Raw genomic sequence first — 23,646 nt, 5'->3', positions numbered from 1 at the left:
TGGCTCTAGGTGAATTGCCCAGAGAGCTGGCGCAGACATGACGGGCCAAATGGCGGCCTCCTGTTCTGTAACAATTCTGAGAAACATTACATTCTACAGTCTATTAAGCTTTGCAAAAAAAAGTTAATTGAAGCTGACTGGGTCACGTAAAATTCACAGCAGACTTGAGTTACTGAAATTGAGAGAATGAAAACAATGAAAAAAAATTAATGACCCCTAGCATTCAATTCAATCAGTACAGTTTTTAAAAAATCCTTGTAATCCAAATACTACTGCGTATATTTGAGACAGTCAGTACCATTCTTGTGTATAATACCATGTCAGTTTTAAACTTCTGTTTTGACTGCCATAATCTTCAGTAAAATTCACACTGCTGCCCTGATACTCTAGGCAGTGCTAGATGCACCCGCTAACGAGTTATACTCCAAACAAAATTACATTTATGGAACAGAAAACAAAGCTAATCTCACTGCTGCTTAAAAACAAATCTTTTAATCCTGACGTACCTCAATGATTTTGTGGTAACCCGGTGCATAGGATTCATCCACTGGTTCATTAAAGGGCCAAGAATCCTTGTGACCTTTTACAGTATCCAGCACTGCAAGAAACAAAATGTACATTAGTTAAAGCAAATATTGCAAAATTGAGTGAAAGTTGGCTGCAGATCTATGCAAACATGAACATTATATCAAATGTACACCAAAGAAACAGGTCATCTGGCCCAACTGATCCACGTTGGTATTTATGCTCCACACAAGCCTTCTCCCAGTCTATTCCTATTGGTTTTTTCCTCCTATTCCTTTCCCCTTCATTAAGTTTCCCCTTAAATGTATCTATCGCTTCTGGAAAAAGCCTGAATACAAATGTCAGTCACAACTGGGATTCAAACAAGGTCCTGAGTGAAGTGGAAGGCTCTGCTATTATTAGTAAGTTAACTTCCACAATGCAAAGATATTAGCTGTTCAAGTAGATATAGTAAAAATCTTCGATTACTGTAGAAACTTAGACAAATTTGTCCTGAAGTAATTAAGTCAATAGATATTATAGCTATATCAGTGTTTATAAAACATACAAACCTTTGTACATAGAAACATACTCTTCATCATCTGTATAATGCCTGAAAATAAATAAAGTCTGCATTAACAAATTGAGAGAGAAAAATTCTGGTATTATGAAAATTCAAATCAAACTACTGCAATATTCATTGAGTTAACGAACAAATATACAGCAATTCTCCCCTTTGCCAAACTTCCCAATTGACAGGGAAAGCAGGTCCTTCTATGTTAGACAATTGCTTTGCAACTAGGGGCCTATGGGAACATCCAAGTTTTTCCTCCTTGTGGGGAAACATCTCACACAGGGGACTGAGATCAGAGGCTTACCATGTGTGAAAATCACAAGGAATTGTTTATATCCTACTCATTTTCTTGGTGCTTTCAATTTACTTCCCTTCTCTCATGAAGATATGAACTCCTATTAGGGTATAATTTTAGAGTTAGTACCAGCCTGTCAGTATCTTGCATCCACGTGGCTATTTTCACAGAGATGGTGCGTGACCATCTGAGCTGGAAAGCAATCAGGAGCAGCAAGCCCAACTGATCTTTCACTCCCATATCTCATGGGGGCTGGCTGAGATCAGCTAAATCAGCACAGCCCAGGGATGCGTCAGACAGCATCACAAAAAGACTGAATTTACTCACTAAGCCACCAAGGAACTGTTAGAGGAAACAAAAAAACTCAAGAAGAAATGTATAAAGTTAGAATGATACTAAATTAAAATGTCAACAGATCGCATGTACAATTGTCAGCTATGTAGTGCAGAGCTGAAAACTTCTTACACTTCAGGCTTTTTCTTATCAGCTTCCTCATATGTGGCTGGAGAATGTGCTTTTGGATTACGCTTTCTCTTCAGGGTGCTTTTCACATAAGACATTTGTTTCTCTTCTCGTAGTTGACGACGCCTTGCTCGTTCTGTTTTGGGCAGGGAGAGAAACAAAGCAAACCTGCTAGTAATTGTTGTCATTTGAATGCCATGCAACAATAACTTGCATTTATATAGCACCTTTAATATAGTAAAATGTCTCAAGGTGCTTCACAAGGAGCATTATAAAACAAAATTTAACATCAAGCCACAAAGAAATATTAGACAGGTGACCAAAAGCTCAGTGGAAGAGACAGGTTTTAAGAATCTTAGATTAAAGGTAGACAGGTTAGGAACAGAATGCCATAGCTTAGGACCTAGGCAGCTGAAGGCATGGCTGTCGATAGTGGAGCACTGAAAATTATGGGGGTTCTCAGAGGGTTGGAGGGGGTTACAGAGATTGGGAGGAGTGAGACTATGGCGGAATTTGAAAACAAGGATGTGAATTTTAGGAAGAGACAATACAATACGCTGGCATCTCTATAGCAGCTTTCACAACTTCAGGATGCCCCTAAGGGCTTTACAGTCAATGAAATACCTTTTGAAGTATAGTCACTTCTGTAATGTAGGGAATGTAGCAGTCAATCTGCACAAAGCAAGATCCCAGACAATGTGAGAATAACCAATATTATGACACAGCCAATGGCAAAGGCTGAGATGTTCATATCCCAGAGGGAAACCTGAAACAACTGTCATAATCCATTTTTGCAATTTTTAATTTCAAGGTGCAGACTTTGAATGCAGTAGGAATAAGACCGAGTCTCATGGTTTTTATATAAAACTAAATTAAACATTTATTAATTTTACAACAAATTAAACACATACACATGGCTACAAATTACTACTATAATAACTTTTTAACAACTCCCCAAATTAATCATCCCCAGGTAAATCTCCAGTAAGGCATCAGTAACCCAGACTTTAAATAGACACCAGGCAAAGCACATTTGACCTTACAAATTCCAAATGAGGTTCCTTTGCAAGTTGGTTGGAGGCATACAGGTTGGTTAGGCCTTAAATGCCTCTACCTTACACACACACACAAACTCCTTTCTTTATATACCTAGCTTTTGCTTTGAATGTAAATTTTCCATTGTATCATTAGGTCGTTTGAACTTCAGCTCTAACAATAAAACCCCTTTCATAGCACCAATTCTGTTAGTAATATAAACACATTGCTTGGTGTCTCCTAGCTAGGTGCAAGATTTTACCCATTCTTTTGAATGGTTTATTCAACAAATGCAAATGTACTCTTTACCTTCTATCCTTACATTTATCTAATTAACATCTCAAACTCCTATACATCAAAGCACCCAGACTAACTGCTTTAATCCAATCAAGCCACACAGACACACACGCACAGACTCTATTACAATTCCCATTTTAAAATAATTTCCAATAACAGTACAGGTATTAATCTCTTCATGACACCCCCCTCCCTATTGAAAAATGAACCGTCATAATTTTAAAAGACGGCTTCATTTTTTTAATAACCCATCTCACACCACCTCCTATACTTATTACACTCTTACATTACCAGATGCATGCATTAACATAATATATATACACAAGTCCTTGGCATCAACAGAAATAATTTCAATCCAGTGTCCAGGTTTTTTTTTTAAAATGTCCAATTTTCTCTTTAAGCTTCAAACTCTTGATAACGTATCTGCAAACAGATTTTCTCTACCAGCACATGCATATCTGTAGATTAAATGGTTGTAATAATAGGCTCCACCTGAAAAGTATTGCACCTTTGTCTCGAAATTTGTCCAAAAACTTTAAAGGATTGTGATCTGTATAAACAATTATTTTTGACGAATTGCTTGCCACATAGATGTCAAAATGCTGCAATGCTAACACCAAACCCAACATCTCCTTTTCAATTGTTGAATATCCTCTCTGTTGTGCATTCAACTTTGTTGCAAAATACCCTATCGGTTTTTCAATTCCAATGTCATCATCTTGTAACAATATGGCCCCAATTCCTATATCACTTGCGTCAACGGCCAACTTCAATTTCTTGGTGTAATTGGGTACTGCCAAAACTGGTGTTGTAGTTAATACAGTTTTCAAACTATCAAATGCCTTCTGACACTCCAGTGTCCATTGAAACTTCTTGTTCTTTTTTAATAGTTCAGTCAGTGGAGCAACCATACTTAAAATTTGGTACAAATTTCCAGTAAAGCCCACTCATGCCCAGAAACCTCAGAACTTCTCGTTTTGTTGTAGGCACTGGGAAGTCCACGATAGTTTTGACTTTCACATCTCTTGGCGCCCCCTTATCATGTTCTATGATATGGCCTAGATATGTAACTTGCACTTTTGCAAATTCACTTTTAGCCAAGTTCATCACCAAGTTAGCTTCTTGTATTCGATTAAGTAATTCATCCAGATGCTGTAAATGCTCCTCCCACATCTGACTGAGAACCATAAAATCGAAATAAATAGCACAATTGCTAGACCTGCAATTACTTTGTTTGTCAGTGTTTAAAATTTTGCAGGTGTGTTCTTAATACCAAATGGCAAGACTTTAAACTGATATAGTCAGTTTGATGTCACAAAAGCCGACATCGCCTTTGCTCTCTCCGATAACGGTACTTGTTAATATCCTTTTAGCAAGTCAATCTTTGTGATAAATTTTGATTGTCCCACTTTCTCAATGCAATCTTCCAACCATGATATCGGGTAGGAATCTGCTTTTGTCACCACATTCACCTTTTGATAGTCCACACAGTCTGTGTGTTCCATCCGGTTTCAATACCAGTACAATGGGCGAACTCCAGTTACTGCAACTGGACTCAATGATATCATTTTGAAGAATGAAATCAATTTCTTTCTGCACTTGTGATAACTTTGCCAGATTTAATCTATGAGGATGTTGCCTTATTGAAAATAAAGTTGTACAGACACATCATGTATAGCTAAATCCGTCCTCCTCAACTTATTCCCACAAATAGGTTTGTGTGACTGCAATAGCTTTTCCAAATCACTGACACTGTCTAGAGGGTAACTCAATATTACACAAATTTTCAAGTACCCCCTCATTATCCAATTTGATTAGAGGAAAATCAATTTCAGAGTCCTGCACTTCTACTTCTTTCTCATCATCTACCATCACTAATATCTCTTTTTGTTCCTCTTCCCTGTATTTTTTAATCATATTTACATGACACACCCTCTGCTTCTTTCTTCTATTTGGAGTATTTATTAAATAATTTACTTCACTCAATTTTTTTTCGATCCTGTAAAGTCCACTAAACCTTGCCTTTAATGAGTCACTCAGTACTGGTAACAGAAGTAGCACTTTCTCTCCAAAAACAAAACTGCAGGTTTTAGCTTTCTTATCTACCTTCCCTTTCATCACTTGCTGTGACGTCTTTAAATGTACCCTAGCCAACTCTCACACACTATCCAATCTCTCTCTGAAGTTTGAAACATAATCCAAGAGAGTAGTTTCTGGATTTTGACCCACCAATTTCTCATAAATCAATTTCAATGGTCCTCTTACTTCATAACCATAAACTAGTTCAAAAGGCCTAAAACCAGTCGATGCATTAGGAGCGTCTCTAATAGCAAAAAACAAGAATGGAATTCCTCTATCCCAATCCTGTGGATAATCCTGACAGGACGCTCTCATCATAGTTTTTAAAGTTTGATGCCATCTTTCCAAAGCCCTTTGTGACTCTGGATGATAAGCTGACCTAAATTGTTTTATCCCCAAACTGTTCATTACTTCCCTAAACAGCTGTGACGTACAGTCAGATCAGGGTTCAAATTGTATTTCCTTAGGTAAGCCATATCTTTTTAAAAAAAAATTTTAGTTAACTCTTCCACAATCATCTTAGCTATAATATTTCTTAAAGGTATTGCTTCAGGAAACCTGATTGACACATCCATTATTGTCATTAAGTGTTGATTTCCACTTTTAGTCTTAGGGAGAGGTCCTACACAATCAATCATGACCCTAGTAAAAGATTCTTCAAATGATGGTACTGGGATTAAAGATGCTAGCTTAATCACTGCTTGTGGTTTTCCTATAACCTGACATGTGTGACATGTTCTACAGAATTTGACTACAACCCTATGCAATCCTGGCCAATAAAAATGTTTCTGTACTTTTGCCTGTGTCTTTCTAATTTCTAAATGTCTCCCCATTGGAATTCCATGAGCAATCCTCAGAATCTCGTTTCTATACTCTAACAAGAGAACAATCTGGTGTACCTCCCTCCAGCTTTCATTTGCTGAAACATGATCCGACCTCCATTTTCTCATTAAAATATCGCCCTTAAGGTAATAACAAATTGGAATGCCTTTTGCTTCTGTTTCTGAGTAAGCTGCCTGATATAACTGTTTTAATTGCAAATTCTCCTGCTGCAACTTAATTAACTGCCTTGAGTTAAACACTTCAAGAAGAGACAGGAGAGGACGGTTCTGCTGAACAATGTTATTAAACATAGTCCCTGCTAATTGGACTACCTGCCCTCCTTGTTTATCTTGTTCTTCCCGATGAACTTTTGCTCTCTATATCACACAACCAGGAAACAATTCAGGATGCTCCTTCTTTAACAACTCCGTTGAAAACACTTCTACAGGCTGCTCAACTACCAGACATCACCCACATTTGTGATCCAGCTATATCATTACCCAGAATAAACTGAACCCCTGCAATGGACAGTTTTTCCACTGCTCCAACAATAACTTTGCCAGCTTTCCATTTACTCTTTAAATTTATCTTCCACAATGGAATAGATTTAGCATCTCCATGAACCCCCCTTATTATCACCTGCTCCTGCAACATTCCCTCTGAACAACAAGTATCACTATCCCACAACACTAAGGATTGACTAGCCCGTGTCGCTTAAAATTTTAACATCTTTACCTACTCCACCCTGTACACATAGAAAGATTTTCCCTTCACATACAAAACCTTTAAAAATTTCTGCAACCTGCTCCTTGGGTAAACTGTGAACACATTTCTACTTCTTTACCTGTCACTGATTCTCCCGGTTTTACTTGTACACAAACCACTGGTTTCTCCTGTGCCTGAACCTCAGAACCCACAGTATTTTTACTTCTAGAACTTTTCTGCACCCCAATAATTCCAAAAGATTTTCCCTGCAATTTCCAACACAATGACTTTATCACAATGAAAACACCTCACTTCTACCTTCAGCACCTTCCTTTTTATTCTGAGAAAACACTTCCTGGCAATTTCCAGCTACTCCCCCCTTCCCTGGCTACCCACCTTCCTTTCATCTTACCACTTTCTATCCTTTTCCGATTTAAAAGGGTGACGAAAAAAGGTTTAGCTCTATGAACTAACTCAATCATCAGCTATCTCTGCTGCTTGCCTTACAGAATCAACCCTCTGTTCCTCCACGAGTTCTCACTAATGAGGGTTTGAGTCTTTAAATTCTTCCAAAAGAATTACTTCCCGGAGAGCTGCATATGTTGTCTCTATTTTTAATGCTCATATCCACTGGTCAAAATTACTTTGTTTTACTCTCAATATAAGTTTGCCCAGGCTGTTTTCTCATATTCCTAAATTTCTGCCTGTACGCCTCAGGAACCAACTCATATGCACTCAAAATAGCCTTTTTCACCATATCATATTTTACCAATACTACTTTGATAGAAAAGCATATACCTCATACGCTCTATCCACCAACTTAGACTGTAATAACAACATCCAGTTTTCCTGTGGCCATTTCATCTGTTTAGCTATCTTCTCAAATGAAATAAAGGATGCTTCAATATCTTTTTCCTCAAACTTTGGAATAGCTTGTACAAATCTAAACATCTCTCCACTGGGTTCTACTCTGGAGATAAGTCCTTCCTCACCTCCTGGCGTCTCTTTTTTAACTTGCAACATTTTCAGTTGAAATTCTCCCTCTCTTTTTCTCTTTCCTCCTCCTCTATCTTCGCAATTTCTAACTCCCTTTCCTGTTTTCTTTCTCTCTCCTGCCTTTCTGCCTGCTCTCTTTGGAATGTCCTGTTTCTTTGCTTCTAATTCAAGTTTTTTCAGTTCCTTCGCTTGTTCAAGTGCCTCCATTTGTATCTGAAGCCTCACTACCTCCAGCTATGACTCACTAGTGTCAGGTAGCACTTCCAACTGTAGATGCTGTGCTATACCTTTAATTATATCTGATTTCCTAGCCCCCACAGGTAACCCCAATTGTAATTTATCCGCCAACTCTTAACTTATTCTTGGATATGTTTTGTAACCCAGTTATATCTTCTACTCCCAGACAAGTCTTAGCAATTGCCAAAGCCATCTTGCAGTCTCACCACTTATAAGAAAAAACCTCACCAACTCTTGAATTCAAAGTGCTTCTCGTACTTGTAACCTTAAGATTCACCAATTCCACCCCAAACCAATCAAGGAATTACAAATATTATCGTGCCAAGAACCCCCAATTGTTATGACACAGCAGTTGGTAAAGGCTGAGTTGTTTAAATCCCAGAGGGAAACTTGAACAACTGCCATAATCCATTTTTGCACAAATTTAAACATCTCCCTGCTGGGTTCTACTCTAGAGATAAGTCCTTCCTCACCTCCTGGCATCTCTTTAACTGCTAACATTTTCAGTTGGGATTCTTTCCTCCCTCTCGATCTTCACAATTTCTAATTCCCTTTCTGGTTTTCTTTCTCTTCCCTGCCTTTCTGCCTGTTCCCTTTCCCTTTCTTCCAATTCAATCGCTTTCCTTAACAACTGAATTTGAGCCCAATCCTATGAACCACCCCTTGGAATACTGTCTCTCAGGTATGCCTTCCAATTTCAAATGCTGTGCTATCACTTCAATTATGTCTGATTTCCTAGCACCCGCAGGTAACCCCAATTGTAATTTATCCGCCAACTCTGTTAACTTACTCTTGGTTAATTTTTGTGACTCAGAATTATATCTTCCACTTCCAAAAAATATTTAGCCATGGATACAGCCATTTTTGCAGTCTCATTGCTTTTAAATAAAAAATCACCAACTCCTGATTCCCTAGAGCCCACAATCATTATGCCACAGCCGATAGTAAAGGCTGAATTGTTCAAATCCCAGAGGGAAACTTGAAACAACTGTCACAATCCATTTTTGCAATTTGTAATTTCGAGATGCAGACTTTGAATTCAGTAGGAATAAGACCACTGAGTCTCGTGGTTTTTGTATAAAGCTAAATTAAACTTTTATTAATTTTACAAAAAATTAAACACATACATATGGATACAAATTACTACTATAATAACTTTTTAGCAAATCCCCAAATTAATCACTGCCAGGTAAATCTCCACTAAGGCAACAGTAACCCATAGACTTTAAATACACATTTGACCGTACAAATTCCAAATGGGGTTCCTTTGCAAGTTGTTTGGAGGCGTATAAGGTTGGTTAGGCCTTAAATGCCTCTAACTTACACATACACAAACTCCTTTCTTTATATACCTAGCTTTCCCTTTGAATGTAAATTTTCCATTGCATCACTAGGTCTTTTGAACTTCAGGTCTTCTAACAAAACCCCTTTCATAGCACCAAATTTATTAGTAATATAAACAAATTGCCTGGTGTCTCCCTGCTAAGTGCAAGATTTTACCCATTCTTTTGACTGGTTTATTCAACAAATGCAAATGTATTCTTTACCTTCTACTCTTACGTTTATCTAATTAACATCTCAAACTACTATACATCAAAGCACCCTAGCTGGCTTTAATCCAATTAAGCCACACACAGAAACACCCATAGACACGGACCCCACTACAATTCCAATTTAAAAATAATTTCCATTAGCATATAGACATTAATCTCTTCATGACACCAAATAGCCTATTTTTTTGGATGATATTCATAAGGAATGGACTTTGTTATGTTCTTCAATCAAGATATGCAAGCACCAGATACCAATTATTCTTAGTTATGTCACTGAGAGCAAGAGTTCCACGATTAAAAAGCACTGCAGCTTCACCATAACAGTGCAAGTTGGAACCGCTGACAATTAACTAGAATATCTGTGTCATCAACAGGAACAAGCCAAGGCACGATGTACAGTAACTATGAGCATTTGGAAGTTCTCCCTCCTATGGGGAGGGAAATTGTCATTTAAACTGTGGAACACTTTCACTGACACAATTAAGGGAAGAAGAGATAACTGTGGCACCAAATATGTGCCTAACTGCTTTCACAAACCCAATTCTCCCCTACTACAACCCAAGTGAGGCATAACCTCATCCATATGTGTATGAAAAATAAGGCTTCCCAATAGAGATAAAAGATAAATAGAGGCTCTGACTGCCTCTCATATAATGCTATCTACACATTTACAAACATACCAACACGCTTAGTCCACATTGCAACAATTTAGGTTTACACAGCACCTTTAACATAATAAACATACCAAGGCACTTCGTAGGAGCATTAAGGAACAACGGTTAAATTATCACACACCTTATTGAGACTGAAAGATAGGGGGCTTTACAGACAAAATAAGTCGCACTATTCATCGACCAGTTTACAAAACTTTGTTCTTTTCTCCCAAAAAACTTGTCTCAGATGAGTTATTTTGTTTTACCTTTGTAATAAAGATAAATATTGTATTAGGGAGTCAGCATAGCTTATGGGAAAGAGATCAGTGAGTATCTTGAAATTGAAAATCTTTTGAGGAGATAGCCTTTTTTACATGTGCTGTTTATTTAGATTTCAACAGCAACTTAATGTCTGTGATGTGAGAGTTATTATAGTGCAGTCTGGATATTGTAGTTTCAGCACGGTGAAAATGTGATATACACAACACACGTGCACACAAAGGCACTGCAAGGAAAATTTCTGAAAGACATTTCTAACAGAATTAACTTAATGAGTGAGGTTAGTGATTTTCCACCCAGAACAATGTATTTTGTTGTGCATTTATGCCACGTATGTTTTAGTGATCATTGTACATGGACCTCAGTGAAGGAAGAAAATGGAAGTTAAAAAAGTAAGAAATCATTTTGAGCTTGTTCTGTAGTATGACAACTCCAGATTGCTTTGCATTTTTAAAAAATAATTTAATTGGATTTTTTTTGTGGTGTTTGCTACTTAAGAGTTTGTTAAGTCTCCTAAGCCATCTAGTGAATGAACATGGGATCTGAATGGTTTGCCTTCGGATAAATTGTATTTAGCCAACTAACAGGGATCACTAACAGTTAGCAGTTGTATAAACCAATTACAATTTTACAGGGCAACAAGTAAACTGCTCTGAAGTGCATGCTAGATTCCACACCTTCACCTATGTGCTAACCAAAAAAAAATGAACATGAAGAGCACAAGAGCATCTATTTTACAAAATCATTCATTCTCAGATATGGGCAACACTGGCAAGGACACATTTATTGTCCATCCCTTGTTGCCCTGAGATGGTGGTGAGGGGACCTACTTCTTGAATCAGTGTGACGGTTCTGCAGCAGTTTGCTACAACTTAGTGGTTAGTGAGAATAATTTAGAGAGCAATTAAGACTCAACCATGTTGGTATGGGATTGGGGCTACATACAGACTAGAGTGGTTAAGGATTGCAAGTTTCCTTCCCTGAAAGAACATTAATTAGTAAGCCAGCTGGGATTTTGAGACTCTTAAGCTTCAGGATCAATTTTACTGATGCTAGCTTTTTGGTTCCAGATTTTTAAAACTGAATTTGAACTTTTAGTGATGAGGTCCGGATTAACACCCAACTTTACTCACAAAGGCTGCCTCAGTATGTTTAGAGATTAATATCCTGGAACCGGTATTGTACCTACACCAGCTAAGTGAATAACCAAACTACCCAATCAATCAAATCAAATACAAGCATTAAGTGTGAACAAGTTTATGATAAACCCTATTTGCAGTTAGGAGGTGCATATATAAATTTCCTTTAACCAGTCAAATTTTAAACAGCAACCTCAGCCCCTCTTGCCATAAGTGGAACCAGGGAGATACACATTTGACTCAGTCATGTTTCTTTATAAAGCTGCTGACAAAATAAGGAATATATATCCTTTCAACACTGTAAAGTTCACTATAGCACCATTCTCATGGTTTTCATTGGTTCACTGCTTGCTGTCACACACAACCAAGGTGCAGCCAACAGATCCTACCACAAGTCACTGCCGGAACGAACACCCACTGACCTGTGCCCTACAGTCAGCACAACCTTTCAGCTGCTTCTCTGCTCCTGTTTTCCTCCTCCCACCCACTCTCACCATTGAAGTCCCTGGTGTCAACCACCACTGCCTGGGAAATCTAGCTGCTCCTCTGCCCTTGCTCCCACTCGCCTTTATTGCTGAAGCCCCTGGTCTCTGCCACCATCACCAAGAGAGCCTCGTACTGCTTTGGCACTGGCGCCATCTTCTGCCGCTAGATGGAGCCAGGTCACTTGAAACCAGGTGGCTGGTGAGTGCAACCTTGCTAAATTTATATTCCTTTTAAATTAATAAATTTATGTTATTTTAAAAGGTATTTCATTAAAAAATGCAGAAATTTAGGCATGTACAGTATTTCAACTTACAGTATATTTTAATTCAGGAAAAATGCCCAAAAGAACCTGGCTACAGTTGGTACATTATTATTTGTATATTATTTAAATGGAGACACACTGGGGAACTCTGCGATGCAGAGGGACCACAAGTTAGTATGCAGGTACAGCAAATGATTAGGAAGGCAAATGGAATGTTGTTGGTTATTACAAGGGGAATGAAATATATAAGTAGGGAAGTTTTACTACAGTTGTACAGGGCATTGGTGAGACCACATCTAGAGTACTCATAAGGTCTCCTTATTCAAAAAAGGACATAATTGCATTAGAAACTGTGCAGAGAAGGTTCAGTTGACTGATTCCTGGGATGAAGGGGTTATCTTATGGGGAAAGGTTGGACAGGCTGGGCCTATATCCATTTGAGTTTAGAAGAATGAGAGGTGATTTTATTGAAACACATAAGCTCCTGAGGGGGCTTGACAGGGTGGACGCTGAAAGGATGTTTCCGCTTGTGGGAGAGACTAGAACTGGGTGACACAGTTTAAAAATAAGGGGTCTCCCATTTAAGAGGAGGAGAATTTTTTTCTCCCAGAAGGTCGTTAGTCTGTGGAATTCTCTTCCCCACAGAGTGGTGGAGGCAGGGTCATTGAATATTTTAAAAACTTCTTTAGATTGATTCTTGGCTGATAAGAGAGTCAAAGCATATGGGGCAAGACAGGAAAGTGAAGGTCACAATCAGATCAGTCATGATCTTATCAAATGGCAGAGCAGGCTCAAGGGCCTGAATGACCTATTCCTGCTCCTAAGTCATATGTTCGTATTAGTTGTAATGAGAAAATCTGATTCGCTTAACATTGTTGTACTTGATGTCATACTTTTAAAGAATGCAACTACAATGTTAAGTGAGGAACCACTATAGATAAGCCAGAGACTGATGGCTGGCAATAAAAAGGTAATATTCAGGGACTGCTGTAACGGCCGGTTTAAACTGAAATTTTGCAGACATGATTATTCATTATTTTCAATTCTTTGTAAGTCTGCAAATTTAGTGTGTGTCATTACTCCTGCTAATTTACCTAGTTATTGTTTAATAAATCCATTTGGCAGTTTATAGCCTAAGCCATTGTTTAAGGAAATGTTTATTTTGTACCTTCTGAAGTTCAGTAAAAATTAATTCCAGGGTATGGACTTGATAATGCATAATCAGTTGCTAAAATGCAAGAGTCTTTTGTTAGGCCCTCTTGACCAATTACAAATTAACTCGATATTAGGCAGAGAAAGACAGGTTGTGGGAAGTGAAAGCTCACCCACAGGAATGGCTCCAAGGTGCTAAAATCAACCAAAAGACGTGAAAAGAAACTAACAGAAGAGTCATCTGAACATACTGTAAACTGGTTGAACTTCATACAGAATGTGTTTTGTGTCAATTTATTCACTTGTTTCCTATTTATTCTAAAATGAGACTTGGAAATTATGTTAAGAGTGCACTTTTAAAATGTGTCAATATGCTGCATGTTTGTGTTATGCTGGAGCAGAGTGAATTTCGTTACCTTAGATTTTTTAAGTCTTAGTTCTGGATGGAAAAAATGGACCTACCCTGGCCTACAAAGGAACATTCCAAATTTTCTACAACACTTAAATCAAAACAAATGACCACGTGGAAATCACCTAGGTGCTTACCTTGTCGGGCAAGAATTTTTCCTTCTTCCTCAATATGCTTAATTTCTTGCGGCGTATACAGCCCCTGTGCTGCAAGGTAGTACCCATCTTTCATTCTCTTTTCCCCCAGTCTACCAAACACAGTCTGCCTCTGCTTCAAAAGAGAAGAAAACTGGAAAATCAGAGAAGTCTTGGGTCAAAAAACACACAATATTGGACTGATTTAGAAAACCTTCTATTAGAGGAGTTTTCTAGGTTAGAAGCAACATTTTTAACCTAGATTAGATTAGTTGCTTGCTTTTCTGAGGGGGGTAGTGCACTTCCTATGCCCTCTATGCACAATGCTAGTGCTTACAATGTGCAACATTAGGTATATCTGGACACGGTAAACTTGACACCAGTACCAGTATATGACTGACATCCCTACCAGTCAAACATTATTTCCTAGGGCAGCTCATGGTCATGAACCTCTAAAGGTTTAAGCAGTGAGCAGATAGGGTGCAGCAAGCTCCTGATTACAGCCAAACTCCTTTGGGAAAGGACGTAAGCACAAGCTCAGGGAACTGGTGGCGGCTGAGAAGGAAAATTAGGGAGTTGATTATTCCAGGCACCCTCTCACATGCTCTAACGAATGATAATGACCTTGACACAGGCACGGGTCAGTTGATTTGCCCACTTTCTTGGCCATATGTTTCAAAAGGATGGTGAGAAAAAATAAAGATCACTTACCAGTTCTTCCTGCTGAGTACGTTTCACAAGGAGACGATCAGACGCTCTTCGCGGAACAATTTCTGAATATTTCTTCTGTAACTGTTTCTCCTGAGAATAGGAGAAAACTTAAGTATGTAACAATACATGATAATTCCAAGACTATTCCATAGTGTCACAAAAAAGCAATATCTCAACAGCGAGAGTACAGGAAACAGAGTGGGCTCGCTATCTGTTGGTTTTTTTTTTAAACATATACACACTTGCAGATTAAATCCTGTTGACATGTTCCATTGTGAATTAGAATGGAGACCGCCGATGTAGGCTAGCCATATTGCAATTACATACCACCACTGCTGGTGGCACTATACTGCCCCAGTGTTGTATCCCTCAGCTTCTCAGTCTACTGTAGAAATTCCTCTGCTCCAACTCTATCACTTCAACCCTTCTGTTCACCAATTTTTACTGTCCAGCTATAAACTTAAAAGGAAGGGCTTTTGAATTACATTGGGGATTGAATTACATCTAGGCACCATAGACCAGTTAATTCCTACCTTCTAATTACACTTTGAATGAAGGCTTTGGTCTCAGCTCCCTGTATGCAGTGCCTTGCATAAGTAAAGCAACAAAAAATTGTGTTTTTTTAAAAACACTAAATCAAAACTTGCAAGCTGGAAAAATGAGCTAACTTTACTAAGTATAGAAAGATAAGCCTAGTAGTTAATCAAGTTACACGGGTACAGTAAACTGATCAGGTTGCCTAGATTCATGTGATTTGTTGATATTTTATATATATATACACTATGTATAAGACTTAAGTTGCCTTTATGTTAGTCTTTGACAGCTGACACCTGTAATTCACATTATGCAGCTGGCAGCAAAGTAAAAAGAAAGGTGCACATTTTTGTTTAGGCGCACTATCAGAAAGGCCCTTTTTTAAAAAACTTGTCTTGCTGACTTGCCACTTGACTGCCCTGAGACCGTCCCATCACCCCCACCCCTAGCTCAGCTAATGTGAAATGAACTTACTAACAGTAACAATTTACTGTTTGAAACAGGGCTAACTTCATAACTGACCTTCTGCACAATCAGATTGCTGATTTCAGGAATGAAGTTCTCAGTCAAAATTTTGTACAGCTTCCGTTCTTTTGAACATTGGCTCTCTCCAAAACCGTTGGCTAGATTCTGCCATTCTTCCAAAGTGCGACATACAAGAGACCAAGTACTCCATTCTTCTAGGCACATCTTCACTGGAGAAGCTAGTGCCAGAAATTAAACAAAAAGGGAGTTAGCATTAGCTGCAGTGATGGCTATTATGAAATGCTGTGATCATTAGATCCCTCAGGAACAGAAACCACAGGACAAAACTTATTCAATTTCTGCTAATGCCTACATCACCTCACTCCCCACCACCTTGAAGAAAAAGCAAAGTGATGGCACACAGATAATATCACAAATCATTCGAAACAATGTAAAATGGAATAGCTTTTTTAAAAAATAAATCAAATCCATCTTTTCCTACCCCCCGAACTTTACTATAAATTCTGAAGGGTTAACGTAAAGATAAGATTTATCCCCTTAATGTTCATGGTTTGGAAACTTGCAAAACATTGTACAAAGGGTGAACAAAATCTGTGGAGCCAAGCTGCTGCAAAAATGTGCTTTGTGTAACATTTCATATATCTAATAAAGATCAGGGTATCTAATACATGGTCTGCAGGATAAAGCCAGACTGAAAGCTTTTTAAAAAAAATCTGGCCATGGAGCCCCAAACATAAAATAATCTGTGGCCTACTCCACCACCCAATCGATAAACTCTCACTCTGTGTTTTCAGAACAGGATTCTATGCAGGCTGAAAAAGGCTACAAAACACAGCAGAGTTCCGACCCTGGTTTGCAGGGCAGAACATGGAGGGGTTATACAGTAAGGTGCCCCGTTAAAGTCACATTTTTTGTTGTTTTTATATCCTTACATGCAGACCCATATTACTGATTGAACTAAGTGATTCTGATTATATCTGCTTCAGTGTACCTTCACCTTCTGGAAATAAAGGCACTTAATGATCCAAACCAAGTCTCATTTAATGCTAACTGAGTCCACCTTTGAAAAGGTTAAAGAAATGCAGATCCAAAAGACAGAGATCTGGTCCAGGCCCACAAATGGTTTCCATGGTTAGCACTCCGAATCCCGATATTATACAAGTAGATATAGGGCAGTGAGAGTCAACTCCCATAAAAGTAGAAGTGACAGAATCAATACAAAAACTTTAGTGATAGGTACCATTGATAAGCGTTTAAGCCACTGATGTGACTAATGATTTGTAATTGGCAAATATTTTATGGTCTCATGGACAGTATGGTACTAAAAGTTTGATGCAAGTTGGTCACTTATCTTTTGAAGTATTTTAAATTGCTGAAGCAACAAATTACTGTACAAATTAATATGGAAACTTGGACAGATTATTCTTGCCATCAGGTCCCTTTCCAAAAAGTAGCATATTACAATAAGTTGTTCAAAGTGCCATCAATATCAGTTAGCTTACATCAACAACACATTTTATTCCTGTGAAAAAAAGGATGGTCACCACCTAAATTCAGACGGTGCTCACTGCAATGTTCGCTGAAAATCTGAAGGAAGTTACTGACAACTGATGAATAATGCTCCAACAATTTTTCCTCCTTATAAAGTGGGATTACAAATGAAGAACCTTTGGGACATTATGATTTAAATTCTACTTCTTAGGAAGACTTTCTCCCTAGAGTCAACAGATATTGTATATTGTGTTTTGAGAAATGCTAATTGTATCTGTACCTGATGAAGTTGCAGTATGACAAAACATTTGAACCTTCAATTTTAACCTGCATATAACACTCAATTTACTGAACTAAGTTCCATTAATCTGTTAATAAGTTATACCAATACTTGCTGTACCCTCATGTGCTTACCATTATACCCTGCAGCATCATTTTCCTTCTGCACATTAGTCTCTTCATTGGAGGTTTCATCAAGCGTTCCACTTCCCTTTTCAACATTCTCTAACTTACCACTGTTAAAATAGGGTAATTGAACATTTAAAATCTGTAACCACTCATCAAAAATATATTTTACGGTATGGTAACAGTGACAGTGACACAATTATTAAACCTATCAGTGAAACACTTGGCATTTTACCTTTAACCTTCCTGTGCCATGCACCAGTCTCTTGGACAAAAGGACAAGGTGACGCAAATTTGCATAGACCTCTGTCAATATTCCTTAGTTCCCCATTCTTGCTTGGGGAGGTAGGGAGAAGGGAAAGGTTTCCTTTCCACATGGGGCCATCCTTTGACAAAATTAAATCGGTAATCTATTACGTAGGAAGCCATGAGCCTGAAACTCATCCTACACAGCACTTGATAAAATTATATTGGCATACTTTGCAACCAAACAACTCAATATTTGAACAATTTGAAGAGAAGAGAATTCATTTCGTTGATTATGAAAGAAAGCAAGCACAGGCTTACAATTGTGGTAACTTTGTGCCAATGTAATTAAAGTGGGAGAATTTGAACAAAGTAAGTTTTAAAAAGTCATCATAATGATTTCCCTTTTAATCAGTACTAGTCCTTTCAAGGTGTATAACAAAACAAAAGCACATCACATTAAGCACACTTTGCTCTTTTAGAAATCCTGGCCTGTAGCACATTATTGATGCTATATTTCAAAGAAATGCTTGATTAGATGTTCTACCCTACCTTGTTTTGGATAAACTATAACGAAGTTTCCACTTTTCCTTTTGTTTCTCATCTTTGCTCTTTATTGTAATATTTTTATGTAAGACTTTGGAATTTTTAATTTTTCTTTCTTCTTTAAGTTTCTTTCCTTTCCTAGGAAGCAAAAGTTTTGACAACAGATTTGAAACACTTTGCATTTCACAATGCTTGCTTTCTACAGTGAGCATACTATACTGTATTCATGACTCAAGCTGTTACACACATCTACAAATATAACACGCACTTTTGGTATACAAAACATTAAGTACATTTTGTGCTTGGAAGTGAACGATGCAGAAGTAGGAATAGGGACTAACATCTTCATTATGTCAATTTAACACCAGTTCCAGGCTGATTCCATACGTGTGGCAACTTTGGGCAACCAGGTCAACTTGTTGCCTACACAGGCTGGTATTAGACAGGACAGATGTGTCCAATGTCTTCAGCCAATGCTCTAGAATTTTTATTTTGACAGTTATGAGCTAACTAGTGAATCTTATACTGTTACTAGACAGTAGGTCTGCACCTGAGCATTTTGAGAACTACAACTAACTGATTCTCTATTATTTTTGTTGGGATTGAATTTATAAACATTAAAATGTAAAACCACTTCCAAACATATATAATACAATGGTCTTTCATTTCCTTTACCTCTTGATTCTTGAATTGCCTCAGTTAATGCATATTTTATAGTTTATCACAAGACTGGTTTAAATTGCTATATTTGTGATAGTGAACTGGAAAATACATGTTTTAAAATGAGCAGCTTGGGGAGGTGGTGAAGTGGGGAGATTTTTTTTCCCCCAGATGAAAGCCATGGCCATCATGATCAAAAAGAGCAAACGAATAGACAAGGTAAATTAGAGTTTACTCAACACCAAACATGGGTTTCTGGAGAATGAAGACTGCAGAAGGAATAACTGAAGGAGGTAAGGAGGTTTTGAGTTAGTTGGGAGGAGTCCATTCTGAATTTCCTCTTTCAACCCATCTCACCCAATGGCCGCCTGCTACATGCTCCCTTCCTCCACCCAATCACGAGTCTTCTGTTCCTCTCCAATTCTCTCCCTATCACCTTATCTTTACCCTCTCTTCCGTTCCTATCTCACTTCCTCTCCATTCCTGCCCACCCCAGCAGCCACACCCACCATCCACTGCCATTGGTTCTATTAACCCAACCTCTAAACTCTCAGTCTGAAAAATTCAAATTGATCACGAATACTTGTGTTCAATACCACAGGAGACCAACTAATAATAAAATCTTGCAGCTAAACACACATCAATATTTTCCATCATAAATTCCCATTTCCATGTTTATAGCGGCAGGAGGGTATAATTAGAGTGACAAGATTACATGGAAAGTTTTCAGTTAAAAATGCAGAGATGGGAATTTTTATGAATATGAATGGTAACGTTAAGGAAAGAAAATATGATTTCAAAATGGGTGTTGAATTACACCTGTGCACCCTGATCCAAGGATTCCCCCTTCCTGCCCGACAACCTGGGTTTACCTGAAAACCTGGTCATGATTTCCTGTGTGCAATGGACAAGAGATTGACGAGCAAGAAAGAAAAAAGAGAGATAAATAAAACAAAGGTGATCGAAGGTTGGATGTTATTCATCAAGAGAGGGGGAAAGAAAATCAGTGGGAGAGTAGCCATTCAAGCCATACTCCTGAATCATGTAGACTGTGAAACAAAATTATACACAGAACAATTTCAAAACCTTAACATTGTTCATCTATGCACAGCAGATTAGAACCAGCCTCGTGCTCAAAAAGCTTTAACCTTCATTTACAGTACAGAATTTACATTACTTATCATTCTTCGATGCCTTATGTTTTGGTATCTCCTTTGGTGGCATCGGCGGAGGCAGTTCTTTGTATAGCCTGGTGCCATAGAAATACCAGTAGCGTGCCCCAATGCTGTCTTCTCCGAGGGGCTCTACTCTTAAGCTGTCTGCTTCAAGGCCCTGAAACAAATCAATATTATATAACATCAACACTTGGATTCAAAACTCTCTGTAATGCTGTACCTCAAGCCAATGAGTTTCGTTCTGCTTCTATAATCACCGACTAGAATTGTTACTGAAAGCTGTATGTAAATCATTCACAAAATAGGTGAAATGCGGAAAGAAAGTAGATATAGACAGGTTCATTGGAAACTGAGTGCACTTTCTGCAGCTTTTTAAAAATAGATACAAAACTGGCTTAATGAATTTAGATCTAAGCAAAATTGGTCAATAATCCAACTTCTTACCATCTCTCCAAAACTGGAAACTAAGAACATGAAACCTTTCATTAGAACAGAAGATGGTTAAGAGGTCTTCAGAACTGTGGGGTGGTGGTAGTGTGAAAAGGAAAACTATTTTCACCGGTCAGCAAGTCAATGACATAAATTTAAGGTAATAGTTCAAAATAAAGGTAGAATTATTTTACACCGAGGACTATTAGAATTGAGTGTCCTACCAGAAGGTGTGGTGGAAACAGAATCCATATCAACTTTTATAAGTGAAGTGGATATAATATTTGAAAGAGAAAAAATTGAAAGGGTACAGGGAAGGGCATGAGATTAAATGGATAGCTCATAAGTGGAGAGCTGTCACAGGAGCAATGGGCTGAATGATTGTGAAATTATCCCAATCAAAATAAATCCATTTGTCGACCAGCTAGCGATATATTAGCCTGCTGTGTACTAACAAGTGTTTTCTACAATAATGGCACAATTTTACTCAACTGGTGCTGCCTTTTGACATTTAAGACTGGGATCACCGAACTGTGTTGGTATTTGCAGTGGGCCCCACTGATTTAAGTGTTCTATTCTGTCTTTACAGGTAGCACCTTGCTCCCTCCCTTCTACACTCCCAGCCCATACACAGGCACCTCCTAATTGGCAAGATGTACTTCGAGCAGGGCGAGTCAGATGTTCCCTCCACCCCACTAAAGATCAGACCAAAATCTAAATAGATCAATTAACAATCTTACTCCAGGTTAAGATTTCAATGTAGTATGTTTCTTTTGTGATTCATGCGCAGTGGGAAAATATATCTCAGATACAATCTTGTCTTGTGTCAAAATGATTGCAAAAGTTCTCTTTAAACCAGTAGCTAACTGGCTTAGCATGTAACCAATTTAATGGTATTTAATTTTTAAACAGAGGGCATATTCCCAGACCCTCACTGTGCTCTGTAACCAAAACTTAACAAATTATACATCAAAGAAAGCCACAGCATGTTGCAAATACGTTTGCTCAACAGACATTGTCAATAATTTGAATTGAATAATAGTGGGATTTAGTGCCCATTGTACTGTTTATACACACAAATACAAAATACTGCACACTGGAAAATAAAGGGAAAAACAATGAAGGAAATAGAATTATGGGAGGCCTTGATAGGGACGGTGGAACACAAAGAATTTCATGACTTTCAATGTCAAGACAATATGGAGAAGTGAGTAAAAGCAAATAGATTGCTGATCTACATAGCCAGGAACAGTGCTGTCTACGTTCTATTGAAACTTTATGATTCACTAATCAGGCATCACTTGGGAAAACGTGCGCAGTTCTGGTTACCACATTTCCAAAAGGCCACATGCACAGTGGAATGGGTGTGGGAAGAAGAACAGAATAATCCTAAATAAGGGTGATTATGTAAGATCTTCCTTAGATAATGAGAGTCATGCCAGAGGACTGGAGAAATGTTACACCCCTATTTAAAGAAGAGATCAGGATAAGCCCAGTAACTACAGTTCAGTCAGTGTTATGTCAGTGACAGGAAAATCTTGAGGCAATAATCCAACATAAAATTAACTAGCATTTGGAAAAATATAGGTGAATCAAAGAAAGTCAGCACAAATGTGTTAAAAGGTGATCATGTTTGACTAATTTCATTGAGTTGATAGAGAAGGTTAATGAGGGTAAGTACGTTTGATGTTGTTGATATGTAGTTTGAAAAGGTGTTTGACAAAATATCTAGTAATAGACTTTAAATTTGCTTGCAATCCTAAGGGATTAAAGAAACATTGGCTGCATGCATACAAAATTGGCAAAGAGATAGAAAGCAAAGATTATCAATGAACAGTCGCTTTTCAGACTAGAAGGAAGTAGAGAATGGTGTTCCCGTGGAGATGGCATTGGGGCCACTGCTCTTTTTTGATCTTTATTCATGACCTTGACTTGGGTGTACAGGGCATAATTTCAAAGTTTACAGATAGCACGAAACTCAAATGTAACAAACAATGCACAGAAAACTAAACTTCAGTGGGGCATTGGCTAATGAAATACACAAAACAACGGAGATGAAATTTAACATAGAAGCCTAGGAGGCCATTCAGCTCATTGTATCTGTGCAAACTCTCTACAGAGAAGTTGGAAGTGACAGCTTTTGGCAGGAAGAATGGAGAGACAATACAAACTAAATTGCTCAATTTTAAATGGGGTGCAGGAGCAGAAAGACTTTCTTTTTATTCATTCACGGGATGTGGGCTTCGCTGACTGGGCCAGCATTTATTGCCTATCCCTAGTTGCCCTTGAGAAGGTGGTGGTGAGCTGAATCCGTGAACCACTGCAGTCCATGTGGTGTAGATATACCCTCAGTACTGTTAGGAAGAGAGCTCCAGGATTTTGACCCAGTGACAGTGAAGGAACGGCGATATGTTTCCAAGTCAGGATGGTGAGTGGCTTGGAGTGGAACTTCCAGGTGGTGGTGTTCCTATGTATCAGCTGCCCTTGTCCTTCTAGATGGTGGCAGTCATGGGTTTGGAAGGTGCTGCTTAAGGAGCCTTGGTGAGTTTCTGCAATGCATCTTGTAGATGGTACACACTGTTCATTGGTGGTGGAGTGAATGTTTGTGCAAGGGGTGCCAATCAAGTAGGCTGCTTTGCCCCGGACGGTGTCAAGCTTCCTGAGTGTTGTTGGAACTGCACTCATCCAGGCAAGTGGAGAGTGTTCCATCACACTGCTGACTTGTGCCTTGTAAAAGGTGGACAGACTCTGGGAAGTGAGGCAGCGAGTTACTCACTGCAGGATTCCTAGCCTCTATCCTACTCTTGTAGCCACAGTATTTATATGGCTAATCCAGTTCAGTTTTCAGTCAATGGTAACCCCCAAGGTGTTGATAGTGGGGGATTCAGCA

The 23,646-nt window shown here is 38.4% G+C and overlaps 1 protein-coding gene across 1 annotated transcript in view; it reads right to left on the bottom strand.

Moving 5' to 3' along the window:
* LOC144684976 (uncharacterized) overlaps window positions 1-23,646 on the bottom strand; it is an 84,129-nt gene that overhangs the window by 24,512 nt on the left and 35,971 nt on the right. Inside the window, exons 4-12 of the mRNA XM_078549455.1 lie at window positions 20,330-20,484; window positions 18,499-18,630; window positions 17,710-17,810; window positions 15,841-16,022; window positions 14,785-14,874; window positions 14,077-14,209; window positions 1,839-1,971; window positions 1,077-1,117; window positions 507-598 (exon numbers count right to left, since the gene is read on the bottom strand). Coding sequence (XP_078405581.1) covers window positions 507-598; window positions 1,077-1,117; window positions 1,839-1,971; window positions 14,077-14,209; window positions 14,785-14,874; window positions 15,841-16,022; window positions 17,710-17,810; window positions 18,499-18,630; window positions 20,330-20,484 — 1,059 coding nt within the window. The remainder of the gene's footprint in view (window positions 1-506; window positions 599-1,076; window positions 1,118-1,838; window positions 1,972-14,076; window positions 14,210-14,784; window positions 14,875-15,840; window positions 16,023-17,709; window positions 17,811-18,498; window positions 18,631-20,329; window positions 20,485-23,646) is intronic.

This window comes from Cetorhinus maximus, chromosome 9 (assembly GCF_964194155.1).
Source record: "Cetorhinus maximus chromosome 9, sCetMax3.hap1.1, whole genome shotgun sequence".
NCBI lineage: Eukaryota > Metazoa > Chordata > Chondrichthyes > Lamniformes > Cetorhinidae > Cetorhinus > Cetorhinus maximus.
The sequence above is the reverse complement of the archived record's forward strand: the minus strand, read 5'-3'. Positions and strand labels throughout refer to the sequence as shown.